This window comes from Oncorhynchus gorbuscha, unplaced genomic scaffold (genome assembly GCF_021184085.1).
Source record: "Oncorhynchus gorbuscha isolate QuinsamMale2020 ecotype Even-year unplaced genomic scaffold, OgorEven_v1.0 Un_scaffold_8729, whole genome shotgun sequence".
Taxonomy (NCBI): domain Eukaryota; kingdom Metazoa; phylum Chordata; class Actinopteri; order Salmoniformes; family Salmonidae; genus Oncorhynchus; species Oncorhynchus gorbuscha.
The window spans coordinates 1-14,131 of NW_025751840.1; the positions used below are offsets into that span (position 1 = coordinate 1).

The following is a 14,131-nucleotide window of genomic DNA, read 5'->3' on the forward strand; positions in this document are numbered from 1 at the left end:
AATACTATTGATATAACATGGTGTGGTTACTGTCCACTATAACTACTATTGATATAACATGGTGTGGTTACTGTCCACTATAAATACTATTGACATGGTGTAGTTACTGTCTACTATAACTACTATTGATATAACATGGTGTGGTTACTGTCTACTATAAATACTATTGACATGGTGTGGTTACTGTCCACTATAAATACTATTGACATGGTGTGGTTACTGTCTACTATAAATACTATTGATATAACATGGTGTGGTTACTGTCTACTATAACTACTATTGATATAACATGGTGTGGTTACTGTCCACTATAAATACTATTGACATGGTGTAGTTACTGTCTACTATAACTACTATTGATATAACATGGTGTGGTTACTGTCTACTATAAATACTATTGACGTGGTGTGGTTACTGTCTACTATAAATACTATTGATATAACCTGGTGTGCGTTATAGTAGAGATAAACCAATATTCCTGTTATGAAGAATAAATGACTAATCTTCTGTGAAATTGTAACTTATGTTGTTTGGTTTCTACAGTGGGCTGTTATCCTGACTGAGAATGTCAAGTTTGAGTTGAATGAAAATGGTTCGAATTACATCCTGAGAAGAATAACACTTGATTTATTTGAGATATATTTATTTTATTTCACAGATCTACCAGCGCCTAACATCAAGCCTGGTTCCTCTTCGGTCTTCTAGGAGAGGAAGGTTCGGACGGTGCCCTTGACCAGTCCTCTGCAGATGGGGCATTTCCTCAGAGAGGGAGCACACTCCTTACAGACCACCAGGTGACCACACGGGATGAAGACAATGTTCACCTCCTTGTCCATACACACCTTGCAGGTCCGCTCCTCCTGCAGGCGCCGTAGCTGCTCCTCCATCGGCAGGTCTGGAGGGGAAGAGGGAGAGGAAGAGGAGGAAGAATAGAGATGCAAAGTGAAAAACAACAGTAAACAGGAAGGGAGAGAGGATGCCTCAGCAGTTCAACTGAAATGTGTCTTCCTGAATCAGAGGCAGGGGACCAACGCCATCGGCGCCCAGGAACAGTTGTTGGCTAACTGCCTTGCTCAAAGGCAAACGGCAGAGTTTTCCACCTTGCTGGCTTGGGGATTTGAATGATGCTGCGTCCTGGGGCCATCAGTGATGCGCGCCTCTTGGGGCCAACAGTGATGCAAGGCCTTCTGGGGCCATCAGTGATGCGGCGCCCTCTTGGGGCCACCAGTGATGCGGCGCTCCTTGGGGCCATCAGTGATGCACGGCTCCCTTGGGGCCATCAGTGATGCGGCGGCCCTGGGGCCATCAGTGATGCGGCGTCCCCTTGGGGCCATCAGTGATGCGGCGCCTCCCTGGGGCCATCAGAGGTGAACCTTCTTGTTTTTGCTTCACATTATGATGTCATTGTGGGGTTTGTGATGTCATAATGGGGTATTTTGTGTAGAATGGAGGTGTGTGTGTGTGTGTGTGTGTGCGTGTGTGTGTGTGTGTGTGTGTGTGTGTGTGTGTGTGTGTGTGTGTGTGTGTGTGTGTGTGTGTGTGTGTGTGTGTGTGTGTGTGTGTATATATATACCTGAGAGATCTTGACTTGGTGATGAGGCTTCGTTTGCCTGGGCTGAAAGGGTCATTGAGAACAAGAATTAAAACAAGTTTGAAATTAAACTGGACTGAGCTGGGTGAAGTGGGACTAACTGACTGAACTGGAGTGAAGTGGGACTAACTGACTGAACTGAGTGAAGTGGGACTAACTGAACTGGGTGAAGGGACCAACTGGACTGAGCTGGGTGAAGTGGGACTAACTCGGACTGAGCTGGGTGCAGGGACTAACTGGACTGAGATGAGCTGGACTGAGCTGGGTGACTAACTCAACGCATTACTTTATAACTCAGGCTCAGCATGCCCTGAGCTAAATAACCTTTCTATACAAGGATGGGTCAATCTGACGTCTAGTGTGGCCGACCTAGACTGCTGTGTGCCTGACCCCTGATCTACCCACCAATCATTCCCACAGACAAGCTCAGAATGATACAACACATCCCACCATCCTTCCCAAACCTGGAAGGCTGGAGCTGCACACCCCATGACAAGGGGTTAAGGAGCTGAGGATTCCAAAACTAGGGGTTAAGGAGCTGAGGATTCCAAAACTAGGGGTTAAGGAGCTGAGGATTCCAAAACTAGGGGTTAAGGAGCTGAGGATTCCAAAACTAGGGGTTAAGGAGCTGAGGATTCCAAAACTAGGGGTTAAGGAGCTGAGGATTCCAAAACTAGGGGTTAAGGAGCTGAGGATTCCAAAACTAGGGGTTAAGGAGCTGAGGATTCCAAAACTAGGGGTTGAGAGCAGAAGGGACTAGGGGTTAGGGAGCTAGGCATTAGGAAACCAGGGCTTAGGGAGCTAGGGGTCTTAGGAAATTGAGGATTAGGAGCAGAAGAGAGCTAGGAAGTGAAGGGACTAGAAGTTAGGGGACTAGGGCGAGCCACAGTGAGGGATGATCAAGGTGAAGTCTCTAGCAGGTTAGGGTAAGGGGAAAATAAGTTAGGGTAAGAGGTAGAGTTGAAAGGTCAAGTAGGTTTACCCATAAGGTCTCTGAGCAGGTGGACATCGTTCTTCTGGACCAGTTCCTGAAAGACCTCAGCTGCTGCGTTCCCTTTAGTCAAGACCAAGTCTATCAGTCTGGCTGTCTGCTGCTGAGGGACTGGCCCTGGAGACCACTGTATTCCTCTCCCAGGAAGTCAGCACCAAGTCTATCAGTCTGGCTGTCTGCTGCTGAGAGGACTGGCCCTGGAGACCACTGTATTCCTCTGCACCTGAAGAGACAGGGGGTTAGAGGTCGGCTGCTGGGAGGACTGGCCCTGGAGACCACTGTATTCCTCTCCACCTGAAGAGACAGGGGGTTAGAGGTCGGCTGCTGGGAGGACTGGCCCTGGAGACCACTGTATTCCTCACCTACTGTAGAGGTATCATTACATCAATATAGTACTGGAGTAGTAGCTAGTAGTATATTTGTAATAATATAAAGATATACTGATGGGCGCTCCAGGACCGACTAAACATTAATATTGTAGTAGTAGCAGCTTGTACTATATACCATGCAACTTGTAGTATATACCATGTATACTACGTCATCAGTATATACCAGACTGATGACGTTCTGTTCCCTGAGGAGGTTCAGACAGACTCACTCTTCACAACATAAATAATAATATAATATTCGTTAGTACTGTAGTAATATATTAGTAGTATAGACGTACTGATGACATTCTGCTCTCGGAGGAGGTTCAAGACAGACTCACTCTTCACAACATAAATAATAATATAATATTTGTTAGTACTGTAGTAGTATATTAGTAGTATAGACGTACTGATGACATTCTGCTCTCGGAGGTGCTCCAGGACAGACTCAACACTCTTCAGGCGCAGGACCAACGCTGCCTGGTGTCTCTTCAAGAACGAATTACCATCTGGAGAGAGGAGAGACAGGGGGAGAAGCGTTGGCATTCGATTCAGTTGGAGCTGGCACCAGAAGCTTATTAACTGGGCCAAGCCAGAGGACAACAGCTTCTCCCTCAATGTCAGCAAGACAAAAGGGGCTGATCGTGGACTACAGGAAACGGAGGGCAAGAGGACAAGTACATTAGTGTCTAGTTTGAGAAACAGACGCCTCACAAGTCCTCAACTGGCAGCTTCATTAAATAGTACCTGCAAAACACCAGTCTCCACATCAACAGTGAAGAGGCAACTCCGGGATGCCGGCCTTCTAGGCAGAGTACCTTCTAGGTTTTCTAGGCAGAGTTGTCAAGACAAAGCCACATCTCAGACTGGCCAATAAAAAGAAAAGATTAAGATGGGAAAAGAAAACCCTGTTTTGCGGTTCCTATTTAATTCAGCTGCCAGTTGAGGACTTGTGAGGCGTCTGTTTCTCAAACTAGACACTCTAATGTACTTGTCCTCTTGCTCAGTTGTGCACCGGGGCCTCCCAATCCTCTTTCTATTCTGGTTAGGGACAGTTTACGCTCTTCTGTGAAGGGAGTAGTACACAGCGTTATACGAGATCTTCAGTTTCTTGGCAATTTCTTGCATGGAATAGCCTTCATTTCTCAGAACAAGAATAGACTGACGAGTTTCAGAAGAAATTTCTTTGTTTCTGGCCATTTTGAGCCTGTAATCGAACCCCCAAATGCTGATGCTCCAGATTCTCAACTAGTCTAAAGGCCAGTTTTATTGCTTCTTTAATCAGAACAACAGTTTTCAGCTTTGCAAAAGGGTTTTCTAATGATCAATTAGCCTTTTAAAATGATAAACTTGGATTAGCTAACACAACGTGCCATTGGAACACAGGAGTGATGGTTGCTGATAATGGGCCTCTGTACTCCTATGTAGATATTCCATTAAAAACAGCGGTTTGCAGCTACAATAGTCATTTACAACATTAACAACGTCTACACTGTATTTCTGAATGACGATATTTTAATGGACAAAAAAAGTGTGCTTTTCTTCCAAAAACAGGAAACTTCAGTGACACCAAACTTTTGAACGGTAATGTACATACCTCAATTACCTCATACCCTGCACGTTGACTTGGTACTCTGTGTGTATATAGAGCCAAGTTATCGTTTTTCGTTAATGTATTTATTCAGCTCTTGGTATCCACCCGCTGTGTAAGCATATGACAAATACAATTTGATTTGAACCCTAGAAACAGACGTCTGCTGTACCAGAAGCCATCTCCTCGGTCAGCATCTCTCCTCCTCTACCTCATATCAGCTGTGCCACAAGCCATCTCCTCGGTCAGCATCTCTCCTCCTCTACCTCATATCAGCTGTGCCACAAGCCATCTCCTCGGTCAGCATCTCCCCTCCCTCTCTCCCTCCGTACCACAAGCCATCTCCTCGGTCAGCATCTCTCCTCCTCTACCTCATATCAGCTGTGCCACAAGCCATCTCCTCGGTCAGCATCTCTCCTCCTCTACCTCATATCAGCTGTGCCACAAGCCATCTCCTCGGTCAGCATCTCCCCTCCCTCTCTCCCTCCGTACCACAAGCCATCTCCTCGGTCAGCATCTCCCCTCCCTACCAGAAGCCATCTCCTCGGTCAGCATCTCCCCTCCCTCCCATCAGCCGTACCAGAAGCCATCTCCTCGGTCAGCATCTCCCCTCCCTCCCATCAGCCGTACCACAAGCCCTCTCCTCGGTCAGCATCTTCCCTCCCTAACAGAAGCCATCTCCTCGGTCAGCATCTCCCCTCCCTCCCATCAGCCGTACCAGAAGCCATCTCCTCGTTCAGCATCTCTTTCTCCTCCTCTCTCCTTTGGTCCTCGGCAGACAGCAGGTCTGAGACCAGTTCCTGGACCGTCTTGTAGTTCTCTCCGATGGTCAGGATCTTACTCTGGACCTGTAGATTATAGACACACAAGACTGAGTCCCTCTGCTTAAAACCTCTTGGTGTTAGGGGGCAGTATTTTCATTTTTTGGAGAAAAAAACGTTCCCGTTTTAAACGGGATATTTTGTCAGGAAAGATGCTAGAATATGCATATAATTGACTAACGTTTCCAAAACTGTAAAGATATTGTCTGTGAGTATAACATAACTGATGTTGCAGGCGAAAGCCTGAAAAATCCAATCCGGAAGTGCCCCAGGTTTTGAAAGCTCTGCGTTCCAATGCGTCCCTATTCAGCTGTGAATGTACCATCAATGAGCTTACGCTTTCTACGTATTCCCCAAGGTGTCTACAGCATTGTGACGTAGTTTACGCATCTCTGTTGAAGAATAGCCGTGGCGGCCACATTGCGTAAGTGGTCACATGGTGGCTCCGAGAGAGATTCTCGCGTAAAATACAGAGGTAGCCATTACTCCAATCGGTCCTACTGAAAAACTAATTGTCCCGATGGATATATTATCGAATAGATATTAGAAAAACACCTTGAGAATGGATTCTAAACAACGTTTGCCATTTTTCTGTCGATATTATGGAGCTAATTTGGAATATTTTTCGGAGTTGTGGTGACCGCAATTTCCGGGCGATTTCTCAGCCAAACGTGAAGAACCAACGGAGCTATTTCGCCTTCAAAAATAATATTTTGGGAAAAAATGAACTTTGGCTGTCTATCTGGGAGTCTCGTGAGTGAAAACATCTGAAGTTCATCAAAGGTAAACGATTTAATTTGATTGCTTTTCTGATTTCCGTGACAAGGTTGCCTGCTGCTAGCAAGGCATAAAGCTATGCTAGGCTATGATAAACTTACACAAATGCTTGTCTAGCATTGGCTGTAAAGCATATTTTGAAAATCTGAGATGACAGGGTGATTAACAAAAGGCTAAGCTGTGTTCCAATATATTTCACTTGTGATTTTCATCAATAGGAAGATTTTCTAGGAAGATTTATGTCCATTGCGTTATGCTAATTAGTGTCAGATGATGACAACGGTCCCGTTCACGGGATGGGGTGTCACCACAGGTTAATGGAAATATACACTGAACAATGATATAAAAACGCAACATGCAACCATTTCAATGATTCTACTGAGTTACAGTTCATATGAGGAAATCAGTCAATTGAAATACATTCATTAGGTCCTAATCTATGGAGGTCACATTGTGACGGCGCTGAATTTTCTGAACCGTCTCAGTGCAGCTCCTTCCAATAGGGCGCTTTCCCTTTAATTCCCAATTAAATAGCCAGTATCAGCTGCGCAAAAGTGGGGTTGTGATGGAGACGTGACTGAGGATGTGTTCAACCCTCAGTTCCCGAAGCTTCTCTATTCCGTTGTTTTGTTGCCGTTAAACGTGTGTTTTGTTGCCTAATAGAGTTTACCCAGGATCGGATCCACTCTTTGCGTCCCTGGACTACACCTCTCCGTTCTTCGTGGCCTTTCTCCGCTGGAGATCTATTGGCGGATTGGATTGTCTGACTGACCGACTGACTACCACCTTTTTGTATACGGTATTTCATTTGTTTGGATGTGATGTATACTGTGATTTGTGTAGTTAGTGGTAGTTGAGGACTTAATTAAGAGTTGATCCGCTTTAAGGTTCTGTGGTAAAGTAATTGTTATATTGATTGTATGTTTAATACTGGGTTTACGCTACACGGAACGAACGGACAAACATCGCGTGACAAAAGTCACTTGAGTTCACTGAACTCCTTTACCGGGCAGGACTCTTTTTAGGCCCGAGGTACAGGACATTTCTGGAGGAACCAGAACTCATTGTGATATTATTATATATGTGTGTAATCATTGTTGTTGCTAATACAACCCACGCAACAGAATATAATTGTTTTTGAAGTTCTTTTCAATGTTTTAAGGGTTTATGAAAAGTTTATTTCCATCCTGACTTTTACATACGTCCTTTGTATTGGTGTAGACTTGACGGACCAGATGGGACTCATTCCCACCCAAACTAAAAGGAGAAACCAATGTTTTCTCTGGTAGGCACAACCTACCTGGCACCCCTATAAATAATAACCTCAAGTCAAAACCGTTACAACATGACTGGGAATACATTCATTAGGTCCTAATCTACGGATTTCACATGACTGGGAATACATTCATTAGGTCCTAATCTATGGATGTCACATGACTGGGAATACAGATCTGCATCTGTTGGTAACAGATACCTTTAAAAGAAATGGCCTCACAACGGGCCTCAGGGTCTCATCACGGTATTTCAGTGCTATTCAAATTGCCATCGATAAAATGCCGTGGTGTTCGTTGTCTGTACCTTATGCCTGCCCATACCATTACCCCACCATGGGCCACTTTATTCACAACGTTGACATCAGCAAACCGCTCGCCCACACGACGCCATACACGTGGTCTGCAGTTATGCGGTCAGTTGGACTTGCTGCCAAATTCTCTAAAACAATGTTGGAGGCGGCTTATGGTAGAGAAATGAATATTAAATTATCTGGCAACAGCTCTGATGGACATTCCTACAGTCAGCATGCCAATTGCATGCTCCCCCAACTTGACACATCTGTGGCATTGTGTTGTGTTGTGTTGTGTGACAAAACTGCACATTTTAGAGTGGCATTTTATTGATATGCCACACCTGTCAAGTGGATGGATTATTTTGTTAAAGGACAAATGCTCACTAACAGGGATGTAAACACATTTGTGCATAGAATTTGAGATATGCTTTCTGTGTGGGAATAAAAAAATAAAAAATAAAAATCGGGGATATTTTATTTCAGTTCATGAAACCAACACTTTACATGTTGTGTTTATATTTTTGTTCAGTGTATTTTATAGACACACAGGACAGGAGTCAATCAGCGTCATGGAATATAATTAGATTATGTACCGTCTGCTTGACCAGGCCACGCTCAAATCCCATCTCTAGAGCCGACACAACCACCGGAGTGTTCATCATCACTGCATCTTCTGACCGCTCCTCACCTGGACCCAGGTTCACCACTAGAGGGAGAGGGGTGAGCGCAGAGGGAGAGGGGGAGAGAGGGGGAGAGGGTGAGCGGGAGAGGAGAGAGAGAGGGTGAGTGGGAGAGAGAGAGAGAGAGAGAGAGAGCGGGAGAGAGAGAGCGGGAGAGAGAGAGCGGGAGAGAGAGAGCGGGAGAGAGAGAGCGGGAGAGAGAGAGAGAGAGCGGGAGAGAGCGGGAGAGAGAGAGAGAGAGCGGGAGAGAGAGAGAGAGAGCGGGAGAGAGAGGAGAGAGGGAGCGGGAGAGAGGAGAGAGAGGAGAGAGGGAGCGAGAGAGAGAGAGAGCTGAGAGAGAGAGAGGAGGAGAGAGAGAGAGAGCGGGAGAGAGAGGAGAGAGAGAGCGAGAGAGAGAGGAGAGGGAGACAGAGAGAGAGAGAGAGGGAGAGAGAGAGAGAGCGGGAGAGAGAGAGAGAGAGCGGGGAGAGAGAGAGAGAGCGGGAGAGAGAGAGAGAGCGGGAGAGAGAGAGAGAGCGGGAGAGAGAGAGAGAGCGGGAGAGAGAGAGAGAGCGGGAGAGAGAGAGAGCGGGAGAGAGAGAGAGGGAGAGAGAGGAGAGGGAGGGAGGGAGAGAGGGGAGGAGGGAGAGAGAGGGGCGGGGGAGGGAGGGAGAGAGAGCGAGCAGGAGGGAGCAGAGAGCGGGAGAGAGAGGAGAGGAGGGAGGGAGCAGGAGGGAGGGAGGGAGGAGAGAGGAGAGAGAGAGCGGGAGGGAGGGTGCGGGGGAGAGAGAGAGCGAGAGAGAGGAGCGGGGAAAGAGGGAGGGAGGGAGCAGGAGAGAGAGAGAGGGAGGGGAGAGAGAGAGAGGGGGAGAGAGAGAGAGGGAGCGGGAGAGAGAGAGAGAGGGAGCAGGAGAGAGAGGGAGCAGGGGGAGGGAGGGAGGGAGCAGGAGAGGGAGAGAGCGGAGAGGAGAGGGGAGCGGAGAGAGAGAGGGAGGAGGGAGCGGGAGAGAGGGGAGAACAGGAGCGGGAAGGAGGGAGGAGAGAGGGAGAGGAGCGGGGGGAGAGGGAGCGGAGAGAGGGAGGGAGGGACAGGGAGAAGAGGAGGGGAGGGAGCGGGAGGGAGAGAGCGGGAGGGGAGGGGGAGGAGAGGGAGGGGAGGGAGGGAGCGGGTGAGAGAGAGAGGGAGGGAGGGGAGCGGGAGGAGAGGGAGAGGAGGAGGGAGGGAGCGGTGGAGAGAGAGGGGAGGTAGGGAGCGGGAGGGAGGAACTGTTAGCGTTATGGTTGCTGCTATGGAAACTGGTGGTTCCCTTTCAGTGGGTCACTTTACAACACAGCTATGGGAGAGTGGAGCTCAACCAACCCATAATGAAGAGCTCTAAAATCATCACGCCTGGACAAGCCCAATGAAAGGTACTGAAGCCCTGCTTTCTCCAGGCGATAAAACCGAGGTCCGGGTTAATTCCGCAATTCTTCCACTCTTCACCTCGCTGAGCAGGTGCTACAACAGTGTGTTCTTCATCCCTGGATGTTGTCAGAGTTTAGTCTGTTTTCCTGTTTTTCCTACAACACCTATTTATTCTTCTGCCTGTTTAGTTAACTTGCTATAAGTAAGGTGGTAAAGTCAGGTGTTCAGTTAATTAGCTGTAAACACACAGCAGCTAGTATATTTAAAAAACTACAATAATAAATTAATATATTAGTAGAATGTTTTGTTATATATTGTCAAGACACCAAGTGTCCAAAAACTTTGTTACTCACATGGTGGGTCCACAAACTCCCTGGAGATGCTGTCCCATTGGTCAGGAGCTGTAGGGGAGGAGCCAGGAGAGTTAACTTCATGTTTCGACTGATGTTCAGATCAGTCAGATGGATCTTTATTCACATCACAATGTTCTACCAGACACCTAATCAATACACACCTAATCAATATATGATTGTATAACAATTCATTGGATGTTAGTGTATAGACGGTGTATAGACAGGTCATTGATGTTAGGGTGTATAGACGGTGTATAGACAGGTCATTGATGTTAGGTGTATAGACAGGTCATTGATGTTAGGTGTATAGATGGTGTATAGACAGATCATTGATGTTAGGTGCAGTGACGGTGTATAGACAGGTCATTGATGAGGGTGTTAGGGTGTATAGACAGGTCATTGATGTTAGGTGTATAGACAGGTCATTGATGTTAGGGTGTATAGACGGTGTATAGACAGGTCATTGATGTTAGGGTGTATAGACGGTGTATAAACAGGTCACTTGATGTTAGGTGTATAGACAGAGTATTGATGTTAGGTGTATAGGCGGTGCATAGACAGGTCATTGATGTTAGGTGTATAGGTGTATAGACAGGTCATTGATGTTAGGTGTATAGGTGTATAGACAGGTCATTAAGGTGTATAGACAGGTGTGATGTTAAGGTGTATAGACAGGTCATTGATGTTAGGGTGTATAGACAGGTCATTGAGTTAAGGTGTATAACAGGTCATTGATGTTAGGTATAGACAGGTCATTGATGTTAGGTGTATAGACAGGTCATTGATGTTAGGGTGTATAGACAGGTCATTGATGTTAGGTTATAGACAGGTCATTGATGTTAGGTGTATAGACGGTGTATAGACAGGTCATTGATGTTAGGGTGTATAGACGGTGTATAGACAGGTCATTGATGTTAGGGTGTATAGACGGTGTATAGACAGGTCATTGATGTTAGGGTGTATAGACTGTGTATAGACAGGTCATTGATGTTAGGGTGTATAGACTGTGTATAAACAGGTCATTGATGTTAGGGTGTATAAACAGGTCATTGATGTTAGGGTGTATAGACAGGTCATTGATGTTAGGGTGTATAGACGGTGTATAAACAGGTCATTGATGTTAGGGTGTATAGACAGGTCATTGATGTTAGGGTGTATAGATGGTGTATAGACAGGTCATTGATGTTAGGGTGTATAGACGGTGTATAGACAGGTCATTGATGTTAGGGTGTATAGACGGTGTATAGACAGGTCATTGATGTTAGGGTGTATAGACGGTGTATAGACAGGTCATTGATGTTAGGGTGTATAGACGGTGTATAGACAGGTCATTGATGTTAGGGTGTATAGACGGTGTATAGACAGGTCATTGATGTTAGGGTGTATAGACGGTGTATAGACAGGTCATTGATGTTAGGGTGTATAGACGGTGTATAGACAGGTCATTGATGTTAGGTGTATAGACGGTGTATAGACAGGTCATTGATGTTAGGGTGTATAGACAGGTCATTGATGTTAAGGTGTATAGACAGGTCATTGATGTTAAGGTGTATAGACAGGTCATTGATGTTAAGGTGTATAGACAGGTCATTGATGTTAAGGTGTATAGACAGGTCATTGATGTTAAGGTGTATAGACAGGTCATTGATGTTAAGGTGTATAGACAGGTCATTGATGTTAGGGTGTATAGACGGTGTATAGACAGGTCATTGATGTTAGGGTGTATAGACAGGTCATTGATGTTAAGGTGTATAGACAGGTCATTGATGTTAAGGTGTATAGACAGGTCATTGATGTTAAGGTGTATAGACAGGTCATTGATGTTAAGGTGTATAGACAGGTCATTGATGTTAAGGTGTATAGACAGGTCATTGATGTTAGGGTGTATAGACTGTGTAGACAGGTCATTGATGTTAGGGTGTATAGACTGTGTAGACAGGTCATTGATGTTAGGGTGTATAGACTGTGTAGACAGGTCATTGATGTTAGGGTGTATAGACAGGTCATTGATGTTAGGGTGTATAGACAGGTCATTGATGTTAGGGTGTATAGACAGGTCATTGATGTTAGGGTGTATAGACGGTGTATAGACAGGTCATTGATGTTAGGGTGTATAGACGGTGTATAGACAGGTCATTGATGTTAGGGTGTATAGACGGTGTATAGACAGGTCATTGATGTTAGGGTGTATAGACGGTGTATAGACAGGTCATTGATGTTAGGGTGTATAGACGGTGTATAGACAGGTCATTGATGTTAGGGTGTATAGACGGTGTATAGACAGGTCATTGATGTTAGGGTGTATAGACGGTGTATAGACAGGTCATTGATGTTAGGGTGTATAGACGGTGTATAGACAGGTCATTGATGTTAGGGTGTATAGACGGTGTATAGACAGGTCATTGATGTTAGGTGTAGACGGTGTATAGACAGGTCATTGATGTTAGGTGTATAGACGGTATAGACAGGTCATTGATGTTAGGGTGTATAGACGGTGTATAGACAGGTCATTGATGTTAGGGTGTATAGACGGTGTATAGACAGGTCATTGATGTTAGGGTGTATAGACGGTGTATAGACAGGTCATTGATGTTAGGGTGTATAGACAGGTCATTGATGTTAGGTGTGAATACGGTGTATAGACAGAAGCAGGTGTTACCTGTTCAAAGAGCCGAGGGAAGCGAGCCTGGATCTGATGGACAAACTCCTGACCTTTCTCCTGGAGCAGGTACTGACACCTAGAGGTTAATATATACTGACGGGTTACCATAGTAACATATACTGACAGGTTACCATAGTCACAGTAATATATACTGACACCTAGAGGTTAATATATACTGACGGGTTACCATAGTAACATATACTGACAGGTTACCATAGTCACAGTAATATATACTGACACCTAGAGGTTAATATATACTGACAGGTTACCATAGTCACAGTAATATATACTGACACCTAGAGGTTAATAGATACTGACGGGTTACCATAGTCACGGTAATATATACTGACAGGTTACCATAGTAACATATACTGACAGGTTACTATAGTAACATATACTGACAGGTTACCGTAGTCACAGTAATATATAGACATTGCAGTAATCCATTCTGAGGGTGAGTTGACCAGTTCAGAGAGCTGCCTACTGGCTCGGTCTAGTACTATTTGTTGACCAGTTCAGAGAGCTGCCTACTGGCTCGGTCTAGTACTATTTGTTGACCAGTTCAGAGAGCTGCCTACTGGCTCTGTCTAGTACTATTTGTTGACCTGTGTAGCTCAGTTGGTAGAGCATGGCGCTTGTAACGCCAGGGTAGTGGGTTCGATCCCCGGGACCACCCATACGTAGAATGTATGCACACATGACTGTAAGTCGCTTGGATAAAAGCGTCTGCTAAATGGCATATATTATTATTATTATTATAGTTCAGAGAGCTGACTACTGGCTCGGTCTAGTACTATTTGTTGACCAGTTCAGAGAGCTGCCTACTGGCTCGGTCTAGTACTATTTGTTGACCAGTTCAGAGAGCTGCCTACTGGCTCGGTCTAGTACTATTTGTTTACCAGTTCAGAGAGCTGACTACTGGCTCGGTCTAGTACTATTTGTTTACCAGTTCAGAGAGCTGACTACTGGCTCGGTCTAGTACTATTTGTTGACCAGTTCAGAGAGCTGCCTACTGGCTCGGTCTAGTACTATTTGTTTACCAGTTCAGAGAGCTGACTACTGGCTCGGTCTAGTACTATTTGTTTACCAGTTCAGAGAGCTGACTACTGGCTCGGTCTAGTACTATTTGTTGACCAGTTCAGAGAGCTGACTACTGGCTCGGTCTAGTACTATTTTCCAGTTGTTCAATCAGCTTGTCACTAACACACACGCAATCTGGCAACGCTGTAAGGGGTGGTTACCTAGGGAACCATTTGGCGTGCTCCACCCAGGGGTCGTCACCTGACTCCCAGCATCTCAGACCCCCGTCACAGCAGAAACACTTCACGTCATCATTACGCCCTGCA

At 45.7% G+C, this 14,131-nt stretch overlaps 1 protein-coding gene across 1 annotated transcript; it reads right to left on the minus strand.

The window, feature by feature from the left end:
* Positions 1-606: 606 nt before the first annotated feature.
* LOC124029997 (baculoviral IAP repeat-containing protein 2-like) lies at positions 607-14,124 on the minus strand (the record flags this gene model as incomplete). The annotated part of the gene is given in 10 exon segments (XM_046341524.1): positions 607-895; positions 1,574-1,615; positions 2,574-2,645; positions 3,292-3,459; positions 5,260-5,389; positions 8,300-8,412; positions 10,124-10,159; positions 10,162-10,171; positions 12,783-12,861; positions 14,027-14,124. Coding segments are annotated over 10 exon segments (942 nt in total), but the record flags the coding sequence as incomplete, so codon positions are not given.
* Between the last annotated feature and the right edge of the window lie 7 nt (positions 14,125-14,131).